The sequence below is a fragment of the Coffea eugenioides genome, chromosome 8, assembly GCF_003713205.1.
Source record: "Coffea eugenioides isolate CCC68of chromosome 8, Ceug_1.0, whole genome shotgun sequence".
NCBI lineage: Eukaryota > Viridiplantae > Streptophyta > Magnoliopsida > Gentianales > Rubiaceae > Coffea > Coffea eugenioides.
The window spans coordinates 45,378,618-45,399,375 of record NC_040042.1 but is presented as its reverse complement, the minus strand read 5'-3'; the positions used below and the strand labels follow the sequence as shown (position 1 = coordinate 45,399,375).

General features: G+C 36.2%; 1 protein-coding gene across 1 annotated transcript; it reads left to right on the top strand.

The window, feature by feature from the left end:
• Positions 1–3,124: 3,124 nt before the first annotated feature.
• Positions 3,125–20,107, top strand: LOC113779828 (lysine-specific demethylase 5A). The gene is made up of 34 exons (XM_027325565.1): positions 3,125–3,240; positions 3,389–4,760; positions 5,616–5,673; positions 6,637–6,759; positions 7,505–7,562; positions 7,671–7,807; positions 9,018–9,176; positions 9,277–9,363; positions 9,911–10,087; positions 10,226–10,378; positions 10,466–10,657; positions 10,762–10,833; positions 11,040–11,135; positions 11,373–11,459; positions 11,539–11,655; positions 11,743–11,950; positions 12,043–12,107; positions 12,409–12,467; positions 12,562–12,693; positions 12,778–12,937; positions 13,020–13,355; positions 13,779–13,958; positions 14,249–14,310; positions 15,728–15,806; positions 16,350–16,499; positions 16,606–16,739; positions 17,186–17,306; positions 17,392–17,465; positions 17,806–17,950; positions 18,145–18,294; positions 18,822–18,917; positions 19,000–19,095; positions 19,204–19,406; positions 19,628–20,107. The coding sequence occupies exons 2-34, from the start codon at positions 3,430–3,432 to the stop codon at positions 19,872–19,874; spliced, it is 5,544 nt and encodes a 1,847-aa protein (XP_027181366.1). The 5' UTR covers positions 3,125–3,240; positions 3,389–3,429; the 3' UTR covers positions 19,875–20,107.
• The last annotated feature ends 651 nt before the right edge of the window (positions 20,108–20,758 follow it).

Genomic DNA, 20,758 nt, shown 5'->3' with positions numbered 1-20,758 from the left:
TCTTGGTTGCATTACATGCCCATCAAATGCAATGTTTCTATGCAAAAGATTTGCACTTTATATTCATGATTTTTTTTTTTAACCGCTACAAAATTTCACTTAGTTCTTCTTGTTTAATAGTCAGTACTATATCTAGTTCTAATGGATAGTCGATGGATGTAAAGAAAAAGCAGGTTGGAGAATGATGTAGCACTTGAAGTGTGAGCTATAAAGCACATTAAGGAAAATATGAGGGCTAAAGAGGGTTTTCTTAACTTTTTCACTCTATTTTTTTTTTCACTTTTAGGTACCAAGCACTTGTCTTCCATTTTAGTTTAACTTTTTAATTCAAATGATATTTGGGGGGGGGGGGTGATAAATATTTGGCTATCTAAAGGCTTAGATTGCAATTTGGTCAGCTACAATTAGGTTACACAGCAAGAGGCTAACTTTCCACCATTTTTAGTATCAATGTCGGTCTTGTTCTAGTTGCTTTAGATTTTACAAAAATTTGATTATCAAAACTGATTATGACGAATAATTAGATCAACAAAAGCTGTTCTTTGCATGATTATAGATTTTAGCTAAAAGCTCTATAATTAGAATACAAGAGCAATCGAGAACATTACAAAAACTCACGAATCCCATCATAACTTACGAGGGAGTTAGTGTGACTTGGATAAATTCACAGTGACAAACTTGTAATTGGACAAATAATGGGAGATAAATGAAATTAACCCATAACTAGTCTTGGCCTTTAGCCTCGCACGAAGCTATTGCTGTGTGACTGAAGAAGCATGTCCAACCAACGTAAATGCTTCAAAGGTTACAAAGCCTGTGAGATACAATTACGTGCATTATCCGATTGAAAAATAGTCACAAGTCCACAACGCTATCACTAGAGTCAACGGTGAATCCAAATTGATAACAACTTCCTTTTTTGGTTGCTTTTATAAAGGCGGTTGTGTTACTGTTACTGTTCATTACATGAGAAATTAGGACAATTTGTTGAACTATTATCCAACATATATATATATATATATATATATTTTAAAGGAAACTCTAATTCTATTTATGAAACCTTCATATGCTTCAATTTGATCCTTAAGGATTATTAGATGCGCAATGACTCCAGCAGAACTTTGACGACTTGCTAGCACTTAATGAACTATTCTTATAGTTCATGATAATTGTTAAGGGAAAGAAAACCTTCGAACTTAAAACAGACCTATGAACCACACGAGTGCCATTTGGTAGAAGGGGATCGGAATGAGGAATTGAAATAATTCTAATTCTTATTGTTTGGATTATATGTATTGGATTTAGCATAGTGGAGTGAATCATTAAAATTTAGAGATTTTCAATTCCTAACAAATTGAAGGGTTTTGGTGGATTCTCAAATTTGTTTCAATTTAACTCGAGGACATCAAAAAGGAAAAGAAAACATATTTGTTTTTACCGCTTTATCAGCCCAACCTCTATGGTAGCATCTTACAATCAGATTTTCTTTTTCATCTTTTATCTTTCATCCTATTTTTCAGAGCAGATTTTCATTATCATCTTTTTCTCTTTTTCTTCTCGCTTTACTCTCCCATTCAATCCTCCATGGCAGCAGCCCCGCCTCATATGATTTTTTCTCTCATTTCTTGTCAACCATTCTTTCATTTTCCCTTTTTTTCTCTTTTCACTATCTTCCGCTCTCCTCTAATACTCCATGGCAGTCCCTCCTCTCCATCTAGTTATCTCTCCTCTATTTTTTTTCCCCTCATTGTGCAAACCTTTCTCTCATCTTTTGTCAGTTGCTCTCCCATGCTCTACAGATTGTAAGGTTGATTGGTGATGGTCAGGTGGAGGTTCAAGAGATTTTGGTAAAGCACGAGTACTTAAGGGTTGGAAAGAAGCAAGAAAAGGGAAAGAAGGAAAAAAAAATTAAGTTAATTTCAAAACCTTATATACCAAACACTAGTGATTGTAATGATACTCTAAATCAAAACCCATATTGAAATTTTGGACGTGATTCCAATTGCAATTCCTAAACTTAGACCAAAGGTCCCTTTGGTAAATTTTCATCTTCTCCAACTTCAGTTATATTTTTAAAAACTTGTAATTGGATAAATATAGAAAGAGAAAATTATTTCCTCGTACAATCATTGATCTCAATAGTTTCAAATTGATCTTCCCTCTAACTATCTTCACATTTTAACTCCTTTTTTTAATATATAATAAAAGGTAATAGCTTGCACAGCCTTTAGCGGACTTGTCGATTGAGCTTTAATTGATCATATTTTTTCAATCTTATAGATGGCACAACAATACCATCATATTTTTAGGTCACAAACTTGATCGTGGAAGTTTGTGAGATTAAAAGAGAATATGAAATGCATTGTGAGAAATAAAAGCATCACACTCAAGAGATTATACTGATTCGACTAGTGATCGATATACACTCAAAATATAGGCAAGGACTAATTATTATTATTATTGTTCCCTTCTAAAGATAGTAAGGCCTGCTCTAACATTTGCAACAAATGGCAGCAAAAAGGATTCCTAATCCAACCAAAACTTTTCAAGTGAAACTTCACATTATATACCGGCATGCTGCCAAAGCCTCTCTAAGTCATTGACCAATATTTAGCACCTTCTTTTATCACTTCAATACCTTTGCCATCTGTACACACTCACACACCAAAAAATAAAAATAAAAAAAGATCCAAACAGGAAAAAAAGAAAAATAAAAAGAAAAAATAGAGAGTGATGCACAGAAATCTTGACTTGACTAAAAATCCTGACCGTCAATCCGATGTACTTTTACTGGTGATGCGTCCCCGAAACCACCGATGGGTTCGTTGAAAACCTCAGACGGTTTCATAACGAGTAATCAGCACATTCCGAAACACTCTCACGCTCTCTTTTATCAAGTCACCGAACACGGCTCCATCACAACCGTTGACGTGTTCACGTGCGACTCACGCGGTTCTATTGAGAACAAGGAGAATCTGATAGAAAGATCCCTGTAGACATTTTCGTAAATATCCTCAAATTTCAGTCGCAAGACATTCACGATTGCGCCAGTTTTCTTGCACCGTAACCTAAAAAGAAAACGAACTTGCTAAAGTCTCAAGGATTGAGAGAAACACACCCTCTCTCACTTTAAAACTTCCAAATAAAAAAAGAAGGAAAGAAAAGATAAAAAAAAGGGAGAGAGAAGTTACTTCTCAGAGCTATTAATCGTTCATTTAATCATATTTTCTCCGAAAGAAGGTATGTTTAAGACCCTTTAATTTTTTTTTTCAGTTCATATAACATGTTTTTAGTTGAAAGCTGTTAATCCATGCATGTTTTTTTCCCCCTTGGAGGACACACATTTTTTGGTCCAGATATTAATGTGAATTCAAATTTGTTATTGTAGTGGGATTTATTTATGGTTTGAGATGAGAGATTGAATTATTGATGGGGAAAGGGAGGCCAAGGGCTGTAGAAAAGGTTGTTTTGGGGCCAAGTACTTGTGTTTTATCCAGCGGTTCATTGAATGTCCCAGCAGGGCCAGTGTATTATCCAACTGAGGATGAATTTAGGGACCCTTTAGAGTTTATTGATAAGATCAGGCCTGAGGCTGAGCAATATGGGATTTGTAAGATCGTTCCGCCTAAGTGCTGGAAACCTCCTTTTGGTTTGGATTTAGATTCATTTACATTCCCCACAAAAACACAGGAAATTCACAAGTTACAGGCGCGATGTTCCTCATGTGATCCAAAGACTTTTAAGTTGGAATACAATAGGTTTTTGGGGGAGCATTGCAGTAGGAAAGCAAAAAAAAGGGTTGTCTTTGAAGGTGGTGATTTGGATTTGTGTAAATTGTTTAATGCTGTTAAAAGATTTGGAGGGTATGACAAGGTTGTGAAGAATAAAAAATGGGGGGAGGTTTTCAGGTTTGTGCGCCCTAATGGGAAGATCACAGACTGCGCCAAGCATGTGTTGAGTCAATTGTATTTGGAGCATTTATGTGAGTATGAAGAGTATTATTGCAATATTAATAAAGGAAAAGAGAAGACTTGTAAAAGAGGATTGCAAGGGGGTAGAAAAAGAGGTCGGGAAATTAAGGTTTCGAGTTTTAAGCGAATGCGGAAGAATAGTGAGGGTGAGAAAGTTGAAGTTCGCAAGCAAGAAAAGGAAGAGTTTGATCAAATATGTGAGCAATGTAGAAGTGGGTTGCATGGGGAAGTAATGCTTTTGTGTGATAGGTGTAATAAGGGTTGGCACATATATTGCTTATCTCCACCTCTGAAGCAAGTGCCTTTGGGTAATTGGTACTGCTTGGAGTGCTTGAATTCTGAAAAGGAGAGCTTTGGATTTGTTCCTGGTAAAGAGTTTTCCCTGGAAGCTTTTAGGCGTGTGGCCGAGCGAGCGAAGAAGAAATGGTTTGGATCAACACCTACGTCACGGGTACAATTGGAGAAGAAGTTTTGGGAGATTGTAGAGGGATCAGTTGGTGAGGTGGAAGTAATGTATGGCAGTGACTTGGATACTTCCGTATACGGGAGTGGATTTCCACGTGTAGCTGACCAAAGACCATCATCAGTTGAGGCTGAAGTGTGGGATGAGTACTGTGCTAGCCCATGGAATCTTAATAACTTACCGAAGCTACCTGGTTCAATGCTTCAAGCAGTGCATCATGGAATTGCTGGGGTCATGGTACCCTGGCTGTATATTGGGATGCTATTCTCATCATTCTGCTGGCATTTTGAGGACCACTGCTTTTACTCGATGAATTATCTTCACTGGTACACATCCTTCTAATTTTGGGCACCATTCTCGTCTTGTGTAAATTTAGATGTTTATTGGCTTGAATGTAAGTTTAGATGATTATTGGGTTGTAGCACTGGCTGATTACTTTGTGACGTAAATGCAGAACTTTTTAAAAAATTTCTGCTACTCATGTTATATCTGTATTGAGATGGGGGAAATTTTCTGTTAAATCATTCCATTTAGCTGGATTTTGGACTTTGAAATCCAGTTCAAGCAAGATATACCTTTGCTTTCAAGCTTCTGCAAATGCAAAACTTTTTAAAAAATTTCTGCTACTCATGTTATGTCTGTGTTGAGATGAGGTAAAATTTGTTAAATAATTCCATTTAGCTGCTCTGGACTCTGAAATCTGGATGCAAGCAAGATATACCTTTGCTTTCAAGCTTTTGAAAATCTTTCGTGTTATTTTTTTTGGTTCCTCAACTATTTTGTTCTTTTGAAAGATCACAGCCTTCAATGACAAATTGCAATCTTAACTTAAATGACCACGTCATCTTCCTGCAATGTAGCTGTGGTTTTTATGCAAAAAAGTTGGATTTTACATTCAAATTTTGTGAACTCCTGTTTCTTTTTTACTCTTTTTTATGAGTTTGTGTCCTTTCATGTAGAGCTGTATTTAAACTGAGCCTGGGTGAACTTTCAATGTTTAAATGAATTTTGCTTGAATATCTTTCATTCTCAAATCTTGTGAGCCCCTTTTTCTGAAGAGATTAGTTGTTTGAATTAGATCTTAGTTGCTTGCGAAGAGTAACAAGCCTTGTTTGACCTTGATAAGCTTGATCTTAAGTTTGTGAATTAAATTCGTACTCACTGCTGCTCATTTTGTTTAGGGGAGAGCCAAAATGTTGGTACAGTGTCCCTGGCAGTGAAGCCTGTGCTTTTGAAAAGGTACTTTAATGGATACATTCTTTTTGATTTTGCTGCTTCTCTGAAGTTAGATTAGTTTTATGTATTTAGAATTAGAAAATTGTAGCTCCTGTTAGACAACGCTCGGTGCCATTCTTGTTTTGCTGCAATGGATTCTGGACATGACACTAGAGTCATTTGCTCTTCTTCTCTGCCTTGTTAGCTCTCTTTCATATTTACTAGTGGTTCCTTGAAAGTCATGTTTTCAATGGGTGAAATTAACATGCATAAAAAATCATGTAAAATATTGATTGTTGTAGATAGATGGATGATTGCTACTGCTCCGCAATGTATTTCGGCTCTCAGTGTCTAGGACCTCAGCCTGCGTTTATGCCTCTTCTTCCTAAAAGCAGGACTGAGAAGTTGTTGAAATCCTATATGTCTTGAATTATAGATGTCATAAGTACTTATGGGCTTGTAAATGCATCTTTCACTAATGTTATAATGGGTTGCAGACTGAGTTATTTCCTCTACGTTTATCAACTTTCTATGGGATTAGATGTGTGATTTTTCTGGTTGTTGGATCTAAATATCTGTTCCTATACCAAGCTCTGATTTATCTAAGCATTTTAGAGCTTGCTATACTTTTTCTGGTAACTTGTCTTCAGTTGCTATGCTCAAGTGCATTTGTGATTTTTAAGGTTATGCTGCTTACTTTTTGAATTATGTAACTTGGTTCCCAGTCTCACCCTGCAAGGAGAAAAAATACGAAAATAAGGCGATCACGTACTTTTAATTGAATTTTTTAATGAATCAGAATGTGGATAAGAAAGTGTTTGGCTGTAAGGAATTATGCTTTTGGTGCTTTACCTTGGTTTTTCTATCCCTCAAATGTGTGTTACAAAGTTTTCATTGGTACTTGAATTAGCAGTTCTTTTTGCTTTTGGCTTTTTATTCCTTTTTGTCAAGTGCATGCTTGTAGAAGTAATTTTCATCTTTCTGTAGGTGATGAAAAACAGTCTTCCTGATCTGTTTGATGCACAACCAGATTTGTTGTTCCAGCTTGTAACCATGCTGAATCCTAGTGTCTTGCAAGAAAGTGGTGTTCCTGTTTACAGTGTGCTTCAGGTGATGTTCTACATTGTCAACACAGTTATGCATTGCATATTCTGTTACCGTGATGGATGGATTTGAGATGCATGGTACTCTGAACTCTTTTAAAGGTTTTCGTCTTTCAGTTATACATCTTGAGAGGCTGGAAGCTAAAATTTAGAGTTTGAAGAGTAATAGTAAACAAAAAATGTAATTTGCTCTTGTTAAGATAATTCTGTAATGTTCATGTATATTAAAAGTTGTGATTTAATGTAATTGTACTTGCGGAAATACAGGATATTCTCAAGATAATTCTGTATTGCTCATGTATGCTAAAATTGTGATTTGTTGCTATTATGCATGTGGAAACACAGGATAAAAACTCTTTCCTTATCCCATTTTTGCTTCTTTTACAGCCAAGCAAAGGTCCTTGTTGCTAGAGCTTGGCGAAGTCCTTTTCCAGAACACAAAATGTGGAATTTGTTATATTGGAGTTGAGCAATTCAAATATGCAGGATTGCCATCCCCAACATATAATTCATAAAAGAAAGACTATGCATGATTTGTTCTTTTGTCTTTGAAAGTAATCAATAAATAATTGAAATCTTGGTGAAGTCTTTCATCTCTCTCTCTCTTTTGGAACATGCCCTTATTGTCATAACTTTCACTTTGCTTGCAAAGTAATAACTCATTATAGTGCTGTAAATGGTGTAAGTGGTATTCCGCTTCTTCTGTTGAAGGTATATTTGAAATACTAATTTTTGTAATTGCTTTTCTTTAGGAGCCTGGAAACTTTATCATTACCTTCCCTAGATCTTATCATGGAGGCTTCAACCTGGGTAAGCAGAAATGTGGTTAACTTTTGATTCAATGGAGGTCTCGGTCATCTAGTTGCATGATTGTAGATGACCTCGTCGGTTAATTTTTGATTAACTTTGAATGAACAGGACTAAATTGTGCTGAGGCAGTCAACTTTGCTCCTGCTGACTGGCTGCCTTATGGAGGTCGTGGAGCAGAACTATACAAACTTTATCGCAAACCTGCTGTATTATCCCATGAGGAACTCCTATGTGTGGTAGCAAAGGTCCACTTCTTCTCCTTTTTTCCGGCCCCCTCCATTAGGCACAGTAGTTTATGGTCTTAACTTAGAAGGTGGAGAATTAAACTCCAAGCATGCAGTTTGATCCATGAAGTCATCTTTAGATTGTCTTACTTTATAGTATTCAGAAAGCCTTTAGTTGTGAGAATGTGATATTTCCCTTGTTTCATTTGTTTTGAGCTTTTAGGTGGTTATCATTTTTAATTGAGTCATTCTATGGTGAATTTAGTGTTGCTGCTTTTCATATTGGAAGAGGCTTATATAAAGTTCTAGCTCGGGCTTTATTAGCAGCTAAATTTTGTTTTTGCAGTTAATTCTGTGTAACTTGATTCATAAGAACTTTCAACTGATAGTTGGAAGAAATATTTCTAAAAGTTGATGAGCATCTTTTTTGCTATTTAGTTTCCTAAGATTCTTTTTTTATTTTGCCATTTACGGTCTGTTTGATAACATAAAAAAGTGCTGAAACTGAACTTTTTCAGACATTCAGACATTTTGAGTATTTGATAAATGAAAATCTATCTATTAACTTATTAAGCATTCAGTTATAAATGTTTATCAAACAGTATAAATAGGTTTAGCATTAAAATTCAGGCATTCATATATTTCTTTTCAATGCTTAAAATTTAGCAAATTAATTGTTTCAGTATTCATATTTTAGAATTCAGATTCAGTTTTATCAAACGGAACCTTCGTTTCATTTTTGTGGGGCCTTATGTGTGGTCATTCCCCCAATTGGCGTGGTCTCTTTTTAACTCTGGAAGAGCTGGCACGTGGGATTGAATAGAAGAAACATCTGCTATGCATGCTTATTTATTGTTCTCCATTAGTATCCACATGAGCTAATTTTGTTTCTGAAAATGTCATTTTGATAAATTATGCCTTTGTTTAGAAACAAGTTCATACTCACTAATTTAGTGATATAAAGAATGAAGTTAATGGTTAGCATATTCTCTGGAACATTCTGTGATATTGGCGAGTGGTTCATAGCTTCGGTATCCACTGTTACTTGTGACAAATTTAACTTGCCAAACAAAAACTGTATTCCTTGCTTCTAGTCTTTTGTTTTATTGAGCTACTCATGTGAATAGATCTGTAATCTTCATCATTCTGGCTTTCACTTGTTCGTCGTTTGTTTTTCTGTCCTTGTTCCATGCTATTCTGGTTTTATAGTTGGAATCCATCTTTCTTGCAGAGCAACTTTGATAGCAGAGCATCAGTCTGCTTGAGAAAGGAATTGATAAGGGTATATGAGAATGAAAAGGTCTGGAGGGAGCAGCTTTGGAAAAATGGGATTCTTCGTTCTTCTACCATGTCACCTCGTAAGCGTCCTGAACATGTTGGTAGCGAAGAGGTATCTCTGTAACTTGTATCTTGTTCATGGAGCTTTAATAAGCTGCAGTATTATGGTTTGAGGAACATCATTTCTGATCAGTATGACATAATGCTTGAAGGATCCAACATGCATCATATGTCAACAATTTCTATATCTTTCTGCTGTTGTTTGCCGCTGTAGACCATCAGCTTTTGTTTGTCTAGAGGTAAGGAATCTTGAAAGACTCAGGCATTAATTATTTACCCATTTTCATTTGTTGTTTTGTTATTACAAGTTTTTAAATTGCTCTCCATCAATGAAAAACTAAGATTTTTACATCAAGCTTCTGCAACATAAAGGTTTGGGCTGTATATCTGTGTAGTCTTTTTCTGTCAGTTAACAGATTTTTGTAAGACTCTTAGGCCCTCAGCCCAAGTTAGCTGCTTGGAAAGATATAGGTATCATTGTTGTTTGTTTGTGCAATACAAACTCTGAGGTTCACTACTATTGCAGTTATGGTTCAATATCGTGCCCATGTTCAGATTTTTATTTTATTGCTTTTATCTTCTACCTTTTGACTTTATACTGCTTTTGTCATCCAATTATTTCATTTCCAAAATTGAAGGATATTATGGCTTGTAAATTATACACTTCAAGTCATTTTCAACCTTTTGGAAGTATGTTCTCCTTGAATTGGCTGGTTAACAAAATGCTAGAACTTTCAGCTATCCACCATCCCAATAGTTGCTTATTGTTTCTTTCATATGATGCAGCACTGGGAACATCTTTGTGAATGTAAGGCTAGCAAGCACCGTCTCCTTTATCGTCATACTTTGGCAGATTTGAAGGCTCTGGTGCTTATGACTGATAAACTCAGTTCTGGGGATCAAGACAGAAGCTTGCAAGGGCAACTTTCTTCTTCTAATGAGTCAGTTGCTTTATCAAAGAAGGTTTGGAATGCATTTTCTTTTACTTTTCATGAGTAAAAGACAATGAAGTCCTTGTTTTTTCCTTTCTTTTCTTTGGCATAACAATCTGTCAAGTTTATTGGCATTGTTTTCTAGCTGAAATGACTTCATCCCTTGTAGATTAAAGGGGGATGTATCACACACGTTCAACTTGCTGAAAGATGGCTGTCAAAGTCCTGCAAGATTCTTCAGAGACCATACTCTGCTGATTCTTATGCCAGTGCAATAAAAGAAGCCGAACAATTCCTTTGGGCTGGTTCTGAAATGGACCCTGTGAGTTTCAATTTTCAAACCTACACTTTGTGCTAATTCAAAAACTCATTTCTGTACTCAAGAAATTATATATTCCTTGTGGTATAGGTCCGAGACACAGTAAAGAACTTGATTGAAGCTCAGAACTGGGCACAAGATGTAAGAGATAGCCTTTCTAAATTGGAATCCTGGTCACATGATTGCCATCAAGGTACAGGGAGGGTACAGATGGATCATGTTAACAAGTTGCTGTCTGTAGATCCTGTGCCATGCAATGAGCCTTGCCATCTTAAACTTAAGGTTCAACTCGATGACCACCACCCCCGCCCGCACGCGCGCGCGTGGCAGGTCTTCATTTATGATCTCTATCTCCCTTTTATCATTTTTCGCCATTTTGTGTGTAGGAGTACCAACAAGAAGCTGCGAAGCTGATTGAAGAAATTGATTGTGCTCTCCCTATGTGTGGAAAAGTTTCTGTAAGTATGCTCTTCGAAATTAATGCCTCCACTTTTGGTTGTTAAATTGTGCTTATGACAACATATATTTGGTGGGCGGTACTACTGCAGCTTTGATGACTCTATTGCTTGGCTGGTTTTCCTTTGCTTTATTTCAAGTTGTAATCTGTTTCATTTCATTTAATTTTCCCTTTCCCCCAGTTGATGTTTGCTAATGCCCACCTCAGATAGCTGATTGGGAGATTTTATATTCCAAGACCTGTGTCTCACCTATGTACGTGAAAGAAAGTGAGAAATTATTCCAGAGGATGTCTTCGGTAAAGGTACTTCCTCTAATTATTTCTAGGTTATGCTGTCACGTTATATTAGAGAGACTTGCTCAAGATGGGTGGGAATTCCTTATATTAGGATATTTATGTATTTTATCGCATATTGATTGACTAGATGCTATGGTATCTTTGGCAAGCTTTCTTCCTCTTTATATGCATTCCTGTCATGGTTTATATGGTCTATCTGTTTCATTTGGATTCTTATCTTTTGCTACCATTGAGGCTCTTCAGGTTTGGGTTGAAAGTGTCAGAAAATGCTTCAATGAGAAATTGCCAGGTGCAGTTAACGCAGATATCCTCTATGAGTTGCAGGCTCAGGTGATTTTGGTAGATTTTTTAATTTGCTGCTTTATTGCTTTTATGTTTGGGTGTTTAAGTTTCTGTTTCTCTGTATCAGATGTTGGAGCTTAAAGTCCAACTTCCTGAAAGTGAAATACTTTTGGATTTGATAACCCAAGTAGAATCTTGTCGATCTCGGTGTAATGAGATTTTAAAAGATTCTATAAGCCTGAAGGTCAGGACTTCATAGATACTGTTTATTCTTCACACAGAGGTGTTCTGCACTGAAATTTAATGGATGCTGGAATTGATTTTTGTACAGGAACTTCAGCTGCTTATTGAAGGATATGATGATTTTACTTTTGACATCCCAGAACTAACACTTCTTAGATGTTACCATCATGATGCTATGTCATGGAAGTCTCGTGCGAATCAAGTTTTGGCGAACATTGATTGCCGAGAGGATCAGGAAAATGTTGTTGATGAATTAACATCCATTCAAAGGGATGGGGTGTCATTAAAAGTTCGAGGTATTTTCCCTGCATATGGCTTTGACTTTTTCTCATTTCTCTGGATTTTGGTGCTTACTATTTTTAATTTACCTTTATAAAAACAAATGTAGTTGAAGAGCTGCCTCTTGTTGACATTGAGCTGAAAAAGGCCTGTTGCAGGGTGAACGGTTTGAAGGTAGCTCTCCATATGCCATTCTTTGTGTGTGTGTGTGTGTGTGGAATATCCGTTGGTTCATTAGTTCCTCATGTGTTGTGTGTTTAATCCTGCATTCAGCAATTTAACCTCATTTATATTCCCCATTTTAGGGGAAAACAAATTTTTAGGTTATGATTTCTGATTGTTGACCTGCCCATTTTATGCACTCTACTCAGCATTTTTTTTCTCAATTTGCAGTTCCTGGCATTTTTATTTGAGCTTTACTTGTTTCTTTCTTTTAGTTTATTAATTCACTGAAAGTATGTAAAATTTTGTATAGGCACTTCAATCTAAAGTGCAAATGAATTTGCTTGAGGAATTGATGGAGGAAGCAACTATGTATGTTCCTTATATTCCTTAGAAACTTGGAAGACTTTATATGTTATTTCATTTGCATGCTAATTTTGTAAATCTCATATCCAACATATGTCAGGCTACAGATTGAAAAAGAGAAGCCATTTGTTGATATTTCTGCGGTGCTTGTAGTTGCTAAGCATTGGGAAGAAAAAGCAAAAGATGTTCTTAATCAGGAGGCTGGGATGTCTGAATTTGAGGATATTTTAAGGTTTTATTTCTTGATATACTATTCTATTCAGTTGTTTTTTACTCTTTTATTTTCATTTTTTAATTTTTTGACTTGGTAATTTAGGATTTCTGAAGATATACGTGTTATTCTCCCTTCACTTGATGATGTTAAGGATGCCATGTCAATGACAAAGACCTGGTTGAGCAAATCCAAGCCATTTTTGTTTTCTGATTCATCTGTTTCACATGCCTCAAGTTCTTTGCTCCAACTTGATACCCTAAAGGTTTTTTTTTTTAAATGTCTTCTCTTCTTCTTTTGGGTGTCTAGACATTGGATGCTTTCTGATGCTCCATAAAATTTTCCAGGTGTTGGTTTCAGATTCAAAGTTTCTGAAGATATCTCTCAGAGAACGAGAAATGCTTCAAACAATTCTAAAACAATGCATGGAGTGGGAACAAAATGCCTGTTCCTTGCTGAATGTTGCAGTTTCTCTGTTGAATACTGATGTTATGCCTTGTGGAATTTCTGGTAGTCTGGTTTCAAAAATTGAAAGTCAATTGTTGTTATTGAAATCCATCACTCAAGCTGGTCTATGTCTTAAATTCGAGTTTGCTGCTATGCCAAAACTGCAAGATGCATGTTCTACGCTTCAATGGTGCTCTAAAGCTCTTTCTTTCTGGAATGTTATTCCCACGCTTCAGGTTTGTGATACTTTAAATGTTAATGGAGAAAAAAAATTTGTGCATGTTAATAGTATGTTTTTTTTAGCTGGAGCCAAGTGGTGGCTGCTAAAGTGTGGGTTGAGTCTGGGTTTTTGCTCAAACCTTCAAAAAGGTTGGATTTTGGATATTCATATCTTTAAAAGCAGCAAAGTTGGTCATATTTTTTCTGTTTTAGATTGATGAATTATGTCATGGTTGATGGTGATGATGCATATTTTCCTTTTTGGTTATTCCCCATCTTTTAACATGGATGACTTGCCTATATCTAAGATTTCAAGAATTGTGATTACTATTTAGGTTATAACATGTCTTTTTTGTCCACAAGATTGCATTTATGATTTTATTGTTCACATGTTATTATGGCCAATGCATTAAGGTTATACATCTCTAATTTTGTTATAGGAAGCTGAGGCATGTTTGGAGGATTCCCACCATCTACCTGTGACATTTGCATCCTGTGCTTTACGGACCTCACTATTTAGTGGAATAGATTGGCTTAGGAAAGCCTTGGAAATTCTCCCTCCATGTAGCAGTAGACAGATCAAGTTGAGTGATGCTGTGGAAGTTCTTGAGCTGTCTGAGGTATATGACATGCTTGTTTATTTCTCTACCTCGTTTAGAAACAATTTCCATCGCATCTGGGCTCATTTAACGGGAATTAAGAAGGGGGTGTGCAGTATTCTCCTAGGGGTTTGTAGAAGCTTGTATTCATAGATCTATGTCCCCTATATATTTATGGCAAACATTTTCTAGTTGCACCTCAGGTATCATGCTAGGTTCGGATGTTACCTCTGTGTTTTCTGCATTTCTGAGTAATCAATTCATGCGTGTTTCTGTATGTACCCTGTATAATCTGATGTGTCAAATTGCAGAAAACTGTTGTCTCGTTCCCTTTGATGATTGGTCATATTCAGAAAGCTGTTGAGAAACACAAGTGAGTTTCTTTTATGTTCATACTCCTTTGACAGTGTATTAGCTATATGTAATTAAAAAAGCTATAGTCTAGATGCTTTATTTTGTTAGTGTACTTATTTTGTGCTGAGGTTAAAGCTTATATTTTATGAATTCTGAATAGAAGCATGAAACTATAATTTAGATGAGAATAATAGTTTTCCACCAGCTGGATTTCTTAAATTCTTTGATCTCCGTGATATAATCAATTGCACTATTGTTGCTTGCGAAAGTTCAATGTGCATGTAGTATAATTCCTGTTGAGCTAGTTTGGTAAATGAAAAGATGGTGAAGAGACCCGAAAAAGAAAGCCTTGTGAACATAGAATTTATTTCAGGAAATTAGACCCTGCTCTCAAAAAAGAGTTCTTGCTACTAGTACTTCACTGAAGAATTACCCTGGGGAAGCTCTATAAAGGTGTCTTATCAATATCACCTTAACAGTTGAGACCACATTTTATCTTTTCCTGCCCCCGGGATAGAAAGATACTTATGTGAGCCCAACAAGAAAGCCTTTTATGATTTTCCTGCCCCTTGGGATTCTCCTTTGTTTCTTTCATGGAAATTTTGGAGACGTTGCTCAAAACTAGTGGGCTTCACGGAGGTTTGTTTATCTGATTGAAGGTCACCCTGCAATTGTCTAACTAATGCCTAATCTACATTTATACTTCCACTTTCTTATAAAAACAGTGCTTTGACAGATACGCAGCGGTACTCTGCAGTTTAGGACTACTCCCCCATTTTCAGCAGCCAGAGAACCTCCCCCATCTTTGTCTTTCTTTTAAATTTTTCATTTCTGTGTGTCTTCAGCTTGATTCTTTATTTTGAGCATTCTTTGCTTTCCTAGTTAACTGCTTTGTTGTTTGTCACTTTCCATTCCGATCAAAAAGTTCAAAAGGGAAAAAGTGAAAGAAAGAGAAGAAGAACTTGGTCTGTGAATGTATTCAATATTTGAAACTTTAAAACCTTTTTAAGCATTTACAATTGCACCATTTGGCCTTGCACTAGTTTAGATATTGTAGAGTCAATGATATGTTAAGGCCAGCATCATCTAAATTCTTTTCCTTGCAAACCTGTAGAAACAAAATTAAACATAATGAGGAGGATTTTTTTTTAATGTTCAACAAATTTTTTTCTTAAACAAGTAGGAATTGAAGAAGATAAGTTATAGCATAATTTAAACTCAAAGTATGTTAAGCAAAAAAGTTACCGCATAATTTAAGCTCAATTTTTTGTTAAGAAAAAACCTGTTTGATTATCTGCCTTCAGTAAAGAAAAATAAAGAGAGAAGCAGCCCCGTCTAATCTGAGGGCGTGATTCTGTCATTTGAATTCTTTCTTAGTTTTTCTGTTGGTTTTTGTCAATCTGTTTATGCTTTAATGAGAACTCGGCTGTTTGTAGCTTGTGGCTGGAGCGAGTACATTTGTTTTTCAACCAGGACTGCAGTGATAGATCATGGTTGTCATTGCTGCATTTAAAGGTAAAAGACTGTTTCTTGATTAATTCAACTTCCAGAAATACCTATCCCTCATCATTCCCAAAAAAATACATAAATGAATTTTTTTTAAAAAAAGTCATGTATTCTATTATTTTGGTTTATCTTATTCTGCTGGGGCGGAGTCTATCCTTGCAGTCACAAACTTCTTGGATTTTCCCATGCAGTACCCTGCTTCTGTAACATCATCTGTCTGACCTGGTTATGCTTGTTTTGTTTTCGATGTTATGTGATACTAAAGGCGTTAAAGTAATGAACCTTATTCTCTGCTTAGCTTTCAGAAATCTAGTGCATTTGCAAGGTATGCTTATATGAGCATGTACATGTAGTCTTCCAAACTTTGGAAGTTGGCATGACCTTGTCATGGTAACCTGCTGTTCCCTCTAAGCTTGCATTGTAGTTGAACTTGAATTTTGGCCATTTACCCTCTCAGGTGGTACCCAGAGTTTGCAGTGTTATACAGGATTTTAGCATAGCATTTTATCTCATGGTGGTTAATCACTGATTATCTAATGGATGCATGTTTAGGAAGTTGGAAGCACCAACGCATTTAATTGCCCAGAACTGGACATGGTCTTGGCTGAAGTGCAAAAGGTAGAGCAGTGGAAGCAGCATTGCAGGAACGTTGCTGGGGCTTCTGCTGGCGATACAAATTTGTTGACTTCAAGTCTTTTAGAGGTTTACTTAATTCATGCTTTGTCATACTTCTCTGGTCACGTTTAATAATTTACTGACCTATGCTTTCATTTCTAACTGTTTGTGGATTCTCTTAAACATTTTGCAGATAAAGAAAAGTCTTGATAGATCGTTCTACATCTACAACAAGTTTAACTCCTGCAAAACAACAGCTTTATGCATCTGTTGTTCCCAAAATTCTGATGATCAGAAGCTTGTTAATTGCTGTATTTGCAACGATTGGTTAGTTTCCCGGTTGCTTAGTGATGACTGAACATTCCTGCTTCACTTTGGAAAAAGAGCTGTTTGGGGATATTTTTTCATGATCTTTCTTGGGGATTTGGTTTCTACTCTTTTTTTTTTTTTCCCAAACGGTATTCTTGTTATACATATATGAACTTGACAATACAAGATTTTAGTTACATAAAGGGACCTTAGCCCTATTATCCTCCTGTATACTCTCTTTGAGCCACAGGGGGAAACTTTGTTTCCAAATTACCTTGGAAACAAGTTTAGATGCAAATTGTGCCACAGGGGGATTTGGTTTCTACTCTAATATTGATATAATTTGCTTTCTTCTGGGGACCAGGGAGGAAGGGCACCATTAGAAATAAATAAGGAATATCTTTATGAGTTATCTAGGTCTAAAAACTTCTGATTTCAGCTTGTCCCTTGGCTATTGTATACAGTTTTCACCTACAGTGCATTGGGTCATCACTTGAAGATGCAAAAAGTGATACAACATATGTTTGCCCTTACTGCATGTTTGTGAGAAGTGGAAAAATCTCTAGGAGCAGATGTGGCATTCTGGTACGAATAATGTTCTGTCAAAGTACGTTTGTTCATGCAGTGCTAAGTCCTTTCTGAGTGTTTTTTTTTTTTTTGATTTGTGCAGAGATTTGGGCGGAAATGTCCTGATTTGAATAAGCTCATTGAGCTTTTATCAGATGCTGAGGGTCTTTGTTTATGGTAATTTCTCTTAACGCGTTTTATTTTTGTGTGTATCGATTTTCATCTAGATGTCATAATTTTTGTGAAATTTGATAAACTGTTTTCTTGAGCTTCTTCCATATTCTAGAGGTAGCACTTAGTATTTCCTGTTTCTGAGATAATCTACTCTGCAAACAGAGAGCTTTATTGTATAACGTGCTTTTTTGGCTAGCCTTTTTCCCTATTTCAGGTCTCCTGTTGTTTTATGAAGTTATTTATATCTTTGAAACACTTTTCATTCTTAGTCAAGGTCAGTTTTATTTATACGATAAAGGCGATAATCTGAACTTAGTCAGTGACAATGCTATGCTATTGACAGGATTGAAGAAAGAAGTGTACTTGACCAAATTGTGAAGAAAGCTCTTGAATGCAGGGCTTGCTTAAGGGAAATAGTAGATTATGCATTATCTTATCAAGACAGAGATCTCAGTGGTTTCTCTGATAAACTTGTGGTCGCGTTGAAGGTTCTCATCATTTCATCTTATACTGTCAACTTCTCAACTTAATTTGCTTAGACATCTGTTAGTGGGTGTCCTATGTATTTGATAGCATCCTCTTTTTCAGTTCTTCTTTTGATCATGGTCATGGTAAATACAAGGTATCCTTGCCTTGTATTCTTTTGTGTATTTCTGATTGGAGCAGTTTCCATCTTTCATAGGCATTAGATAGTGCTGGCATTTGTGATGGTGAGGGCAACAGCAAATTTGAGCTTGTATTAGCAAGAAATTCATGGAAGGTTAGAGCACAGAAATTATTAAATGGTCCACAAAAGCCCTCATTGCAACAAGTCCAGAGGCACTTGAAAGAGGTATAACCCTTTAATTGTTTTATGAGATCTGTAATGTAACTTTTAGCATTTGTGTACTCTCTCTCTTTGTGCGCTGATGAACTGAATGATTATTTATGTGTTCTCTGGTATATGGGCTGTTTTTAGTTGTGCATGATTACGTAAAAATGGGGATACAATTTCCTGAGATTTTCATGAGCATGATCAGAATATCAACTCTTGTGGTAAGCATGGATTAAATAGATATCATGCAATTGGGTTGGACAAAATTTCAGGAATACCAAGGTCCTAATACTTGACTAGAATATTTGAAGACTATTATGACCTCTTTGGATTGGAGCTTATCAACTTTGCTGAAAGTTATTCATATAGCATGTTTTTTGCAACTTTACTGAAGATGACAATGATTTTGTACTGACATGTTATAAACCTTGGTTTTGTGCAAATACAAAATTATTGCCCTACTTTAGCACAAACATGGAATTATGGCTAGAATGCCATTCATGATCATAGGCGTATAACTGATGACATTTTATGTTTTTTTCCAGGGTCTGGCTATAAACGTTCCTCCAGAAGATTACTTTACAAGGAGACTAACAGAAGTGAAGCATATTGGCCTGCAATGGGCTGATACAGCCAAGAAGGTCTGGCATATTGCTGTAGTATCATATTATAGGATGGTTTTACTTTTTATTGTGCAATTGCTCATTGTCTTCCTGTCAATAGGTCTCGATGGATGGTGGAGCACTGGGACTTGATAAAGTTTTTGATCTAATTGCCCAGGGTGAAGATCTACCATTGGTCTGTGAAAAGGAACTTAAGGTAACAAGAAACAAGTGTTTGAGAGCACGTAGGCACCTCTTTTTCTTTTGAGCGGTCGCATCCTCTATTTTTCATTGCTCTTACACTCTTTGTGCTCGGTTCATGCAGTTACTGAGGGATCGAAGCATGCTTTATTGTATTTGCCGAAGACCGTATGATCAACGAGCAATGATTGCCTGTGATAATTGTGATGAATGGTATCACTTTGATTGCATCAAATTATCCTCGCCACCAAAGATTTACATATGTCCAGCATGTGATTCACATGCCGGAGAAGATGCGTGTTCATCGACGCCGATGACTCAGGAGAGGCAAGTCCCTGGTGCTCTTAATACATCCCATTTATTGGAGGGAGCTTTTGGAGTGTTTTCTTTGTTGTGCAATTTGTTGCTCTGGGATGTTACAGGCAAAAAGTTTTCATTATTCCTTGATGAATAAATGAAAGACGATTGATTCTTTAGTTTTGTCATCGTGGTGTTTGTCATCACTGATGCTGATAATCTATGTTGATTCTATTTCTTGGATGATTCAGCGGATCTACCAGTGGCAAAGTGGAAGAGCCCCAGACGCCTTCTCCAAGTCGCACAGAGTTTAGAAAGAAGTCAGGAAGCACCAAATCCAGTAGAAAAAGTCATGTGCCAGTAATAAAGGATGCCTCGAGGCATGCAAGTGGTATCGAAAGATTGCTATGGAGAAATCGAAAGCCTTTCAGAAGACTGGCACGAAAACGTGCAGAGCTCAAGAGCCTCTCTCCATTCATTTATGTACGAAATAGCTGATATTGTTGTTGATAGACATCAATTTCATTCAATTGATTCAATTGATTCTTACACGACCCCTCCTTGTTTTTTCTAATTTAATCTACTTCGTAGTCTTTAGATAACCCAGAATAGAAAATAAAATAGAGGGCCATTTTTTTCTCTTCCTTTTTTTGAACAATGACTTGGTGGATTACATTTTCTCCATTTTCAAGTCAACATGGCTTCCGTCCATGCTGATCAAAATTTGGCAATTATCTGAACTTTTACGTATGCTGGGCCATTTTGGTTGTCACGATGCAGTTGGCATCACTTCTTGTAGTAAATATTTTTGTAGCAAATTTTGCATTCACTGTCTTTGGAATCGATATCCTTCTTGGAGCCGTGTCTGGTTTTTACTTTTTAAGTTGTAAGTGTAGGGTAAAAGTCGAAGTTATAGTGTTAACTTATTAGGACATTCCATGTCAAGTTGGCTATAATGTTAAGGACACAAAAATCAAAACTCAAATTTTCTATGCTAGTTTAGACTTCGTTTGGAGTTGCAAATACTTCTTATAGAACTACTTCTACCAAAACTGTTTTTCATCATACGTTTTTAAGCTATCAAAAACTGGTAAGTTATGGGAACAAACAATTTAGAAATGCTTTGTGTTTAAATGTGTTTTTTTTTTTTTTGGGTAAACGCCCGCAATCCCAAATGGACCTATAGGTAACGTGATGTGCATTAATGTTGATAGTGCACTTTCTTCGTTTGATTTCACATTTTCAATCATCATTGAAAATACTTAGTGGTTGAAACCCCTGTACGTAATAAGTAGTTACAAGAATTCAATACATAAATGAATATGGTTAATCTTTTTTACAATGTATATATATTAGTGAGTTTAGATATATACTGCACAGTC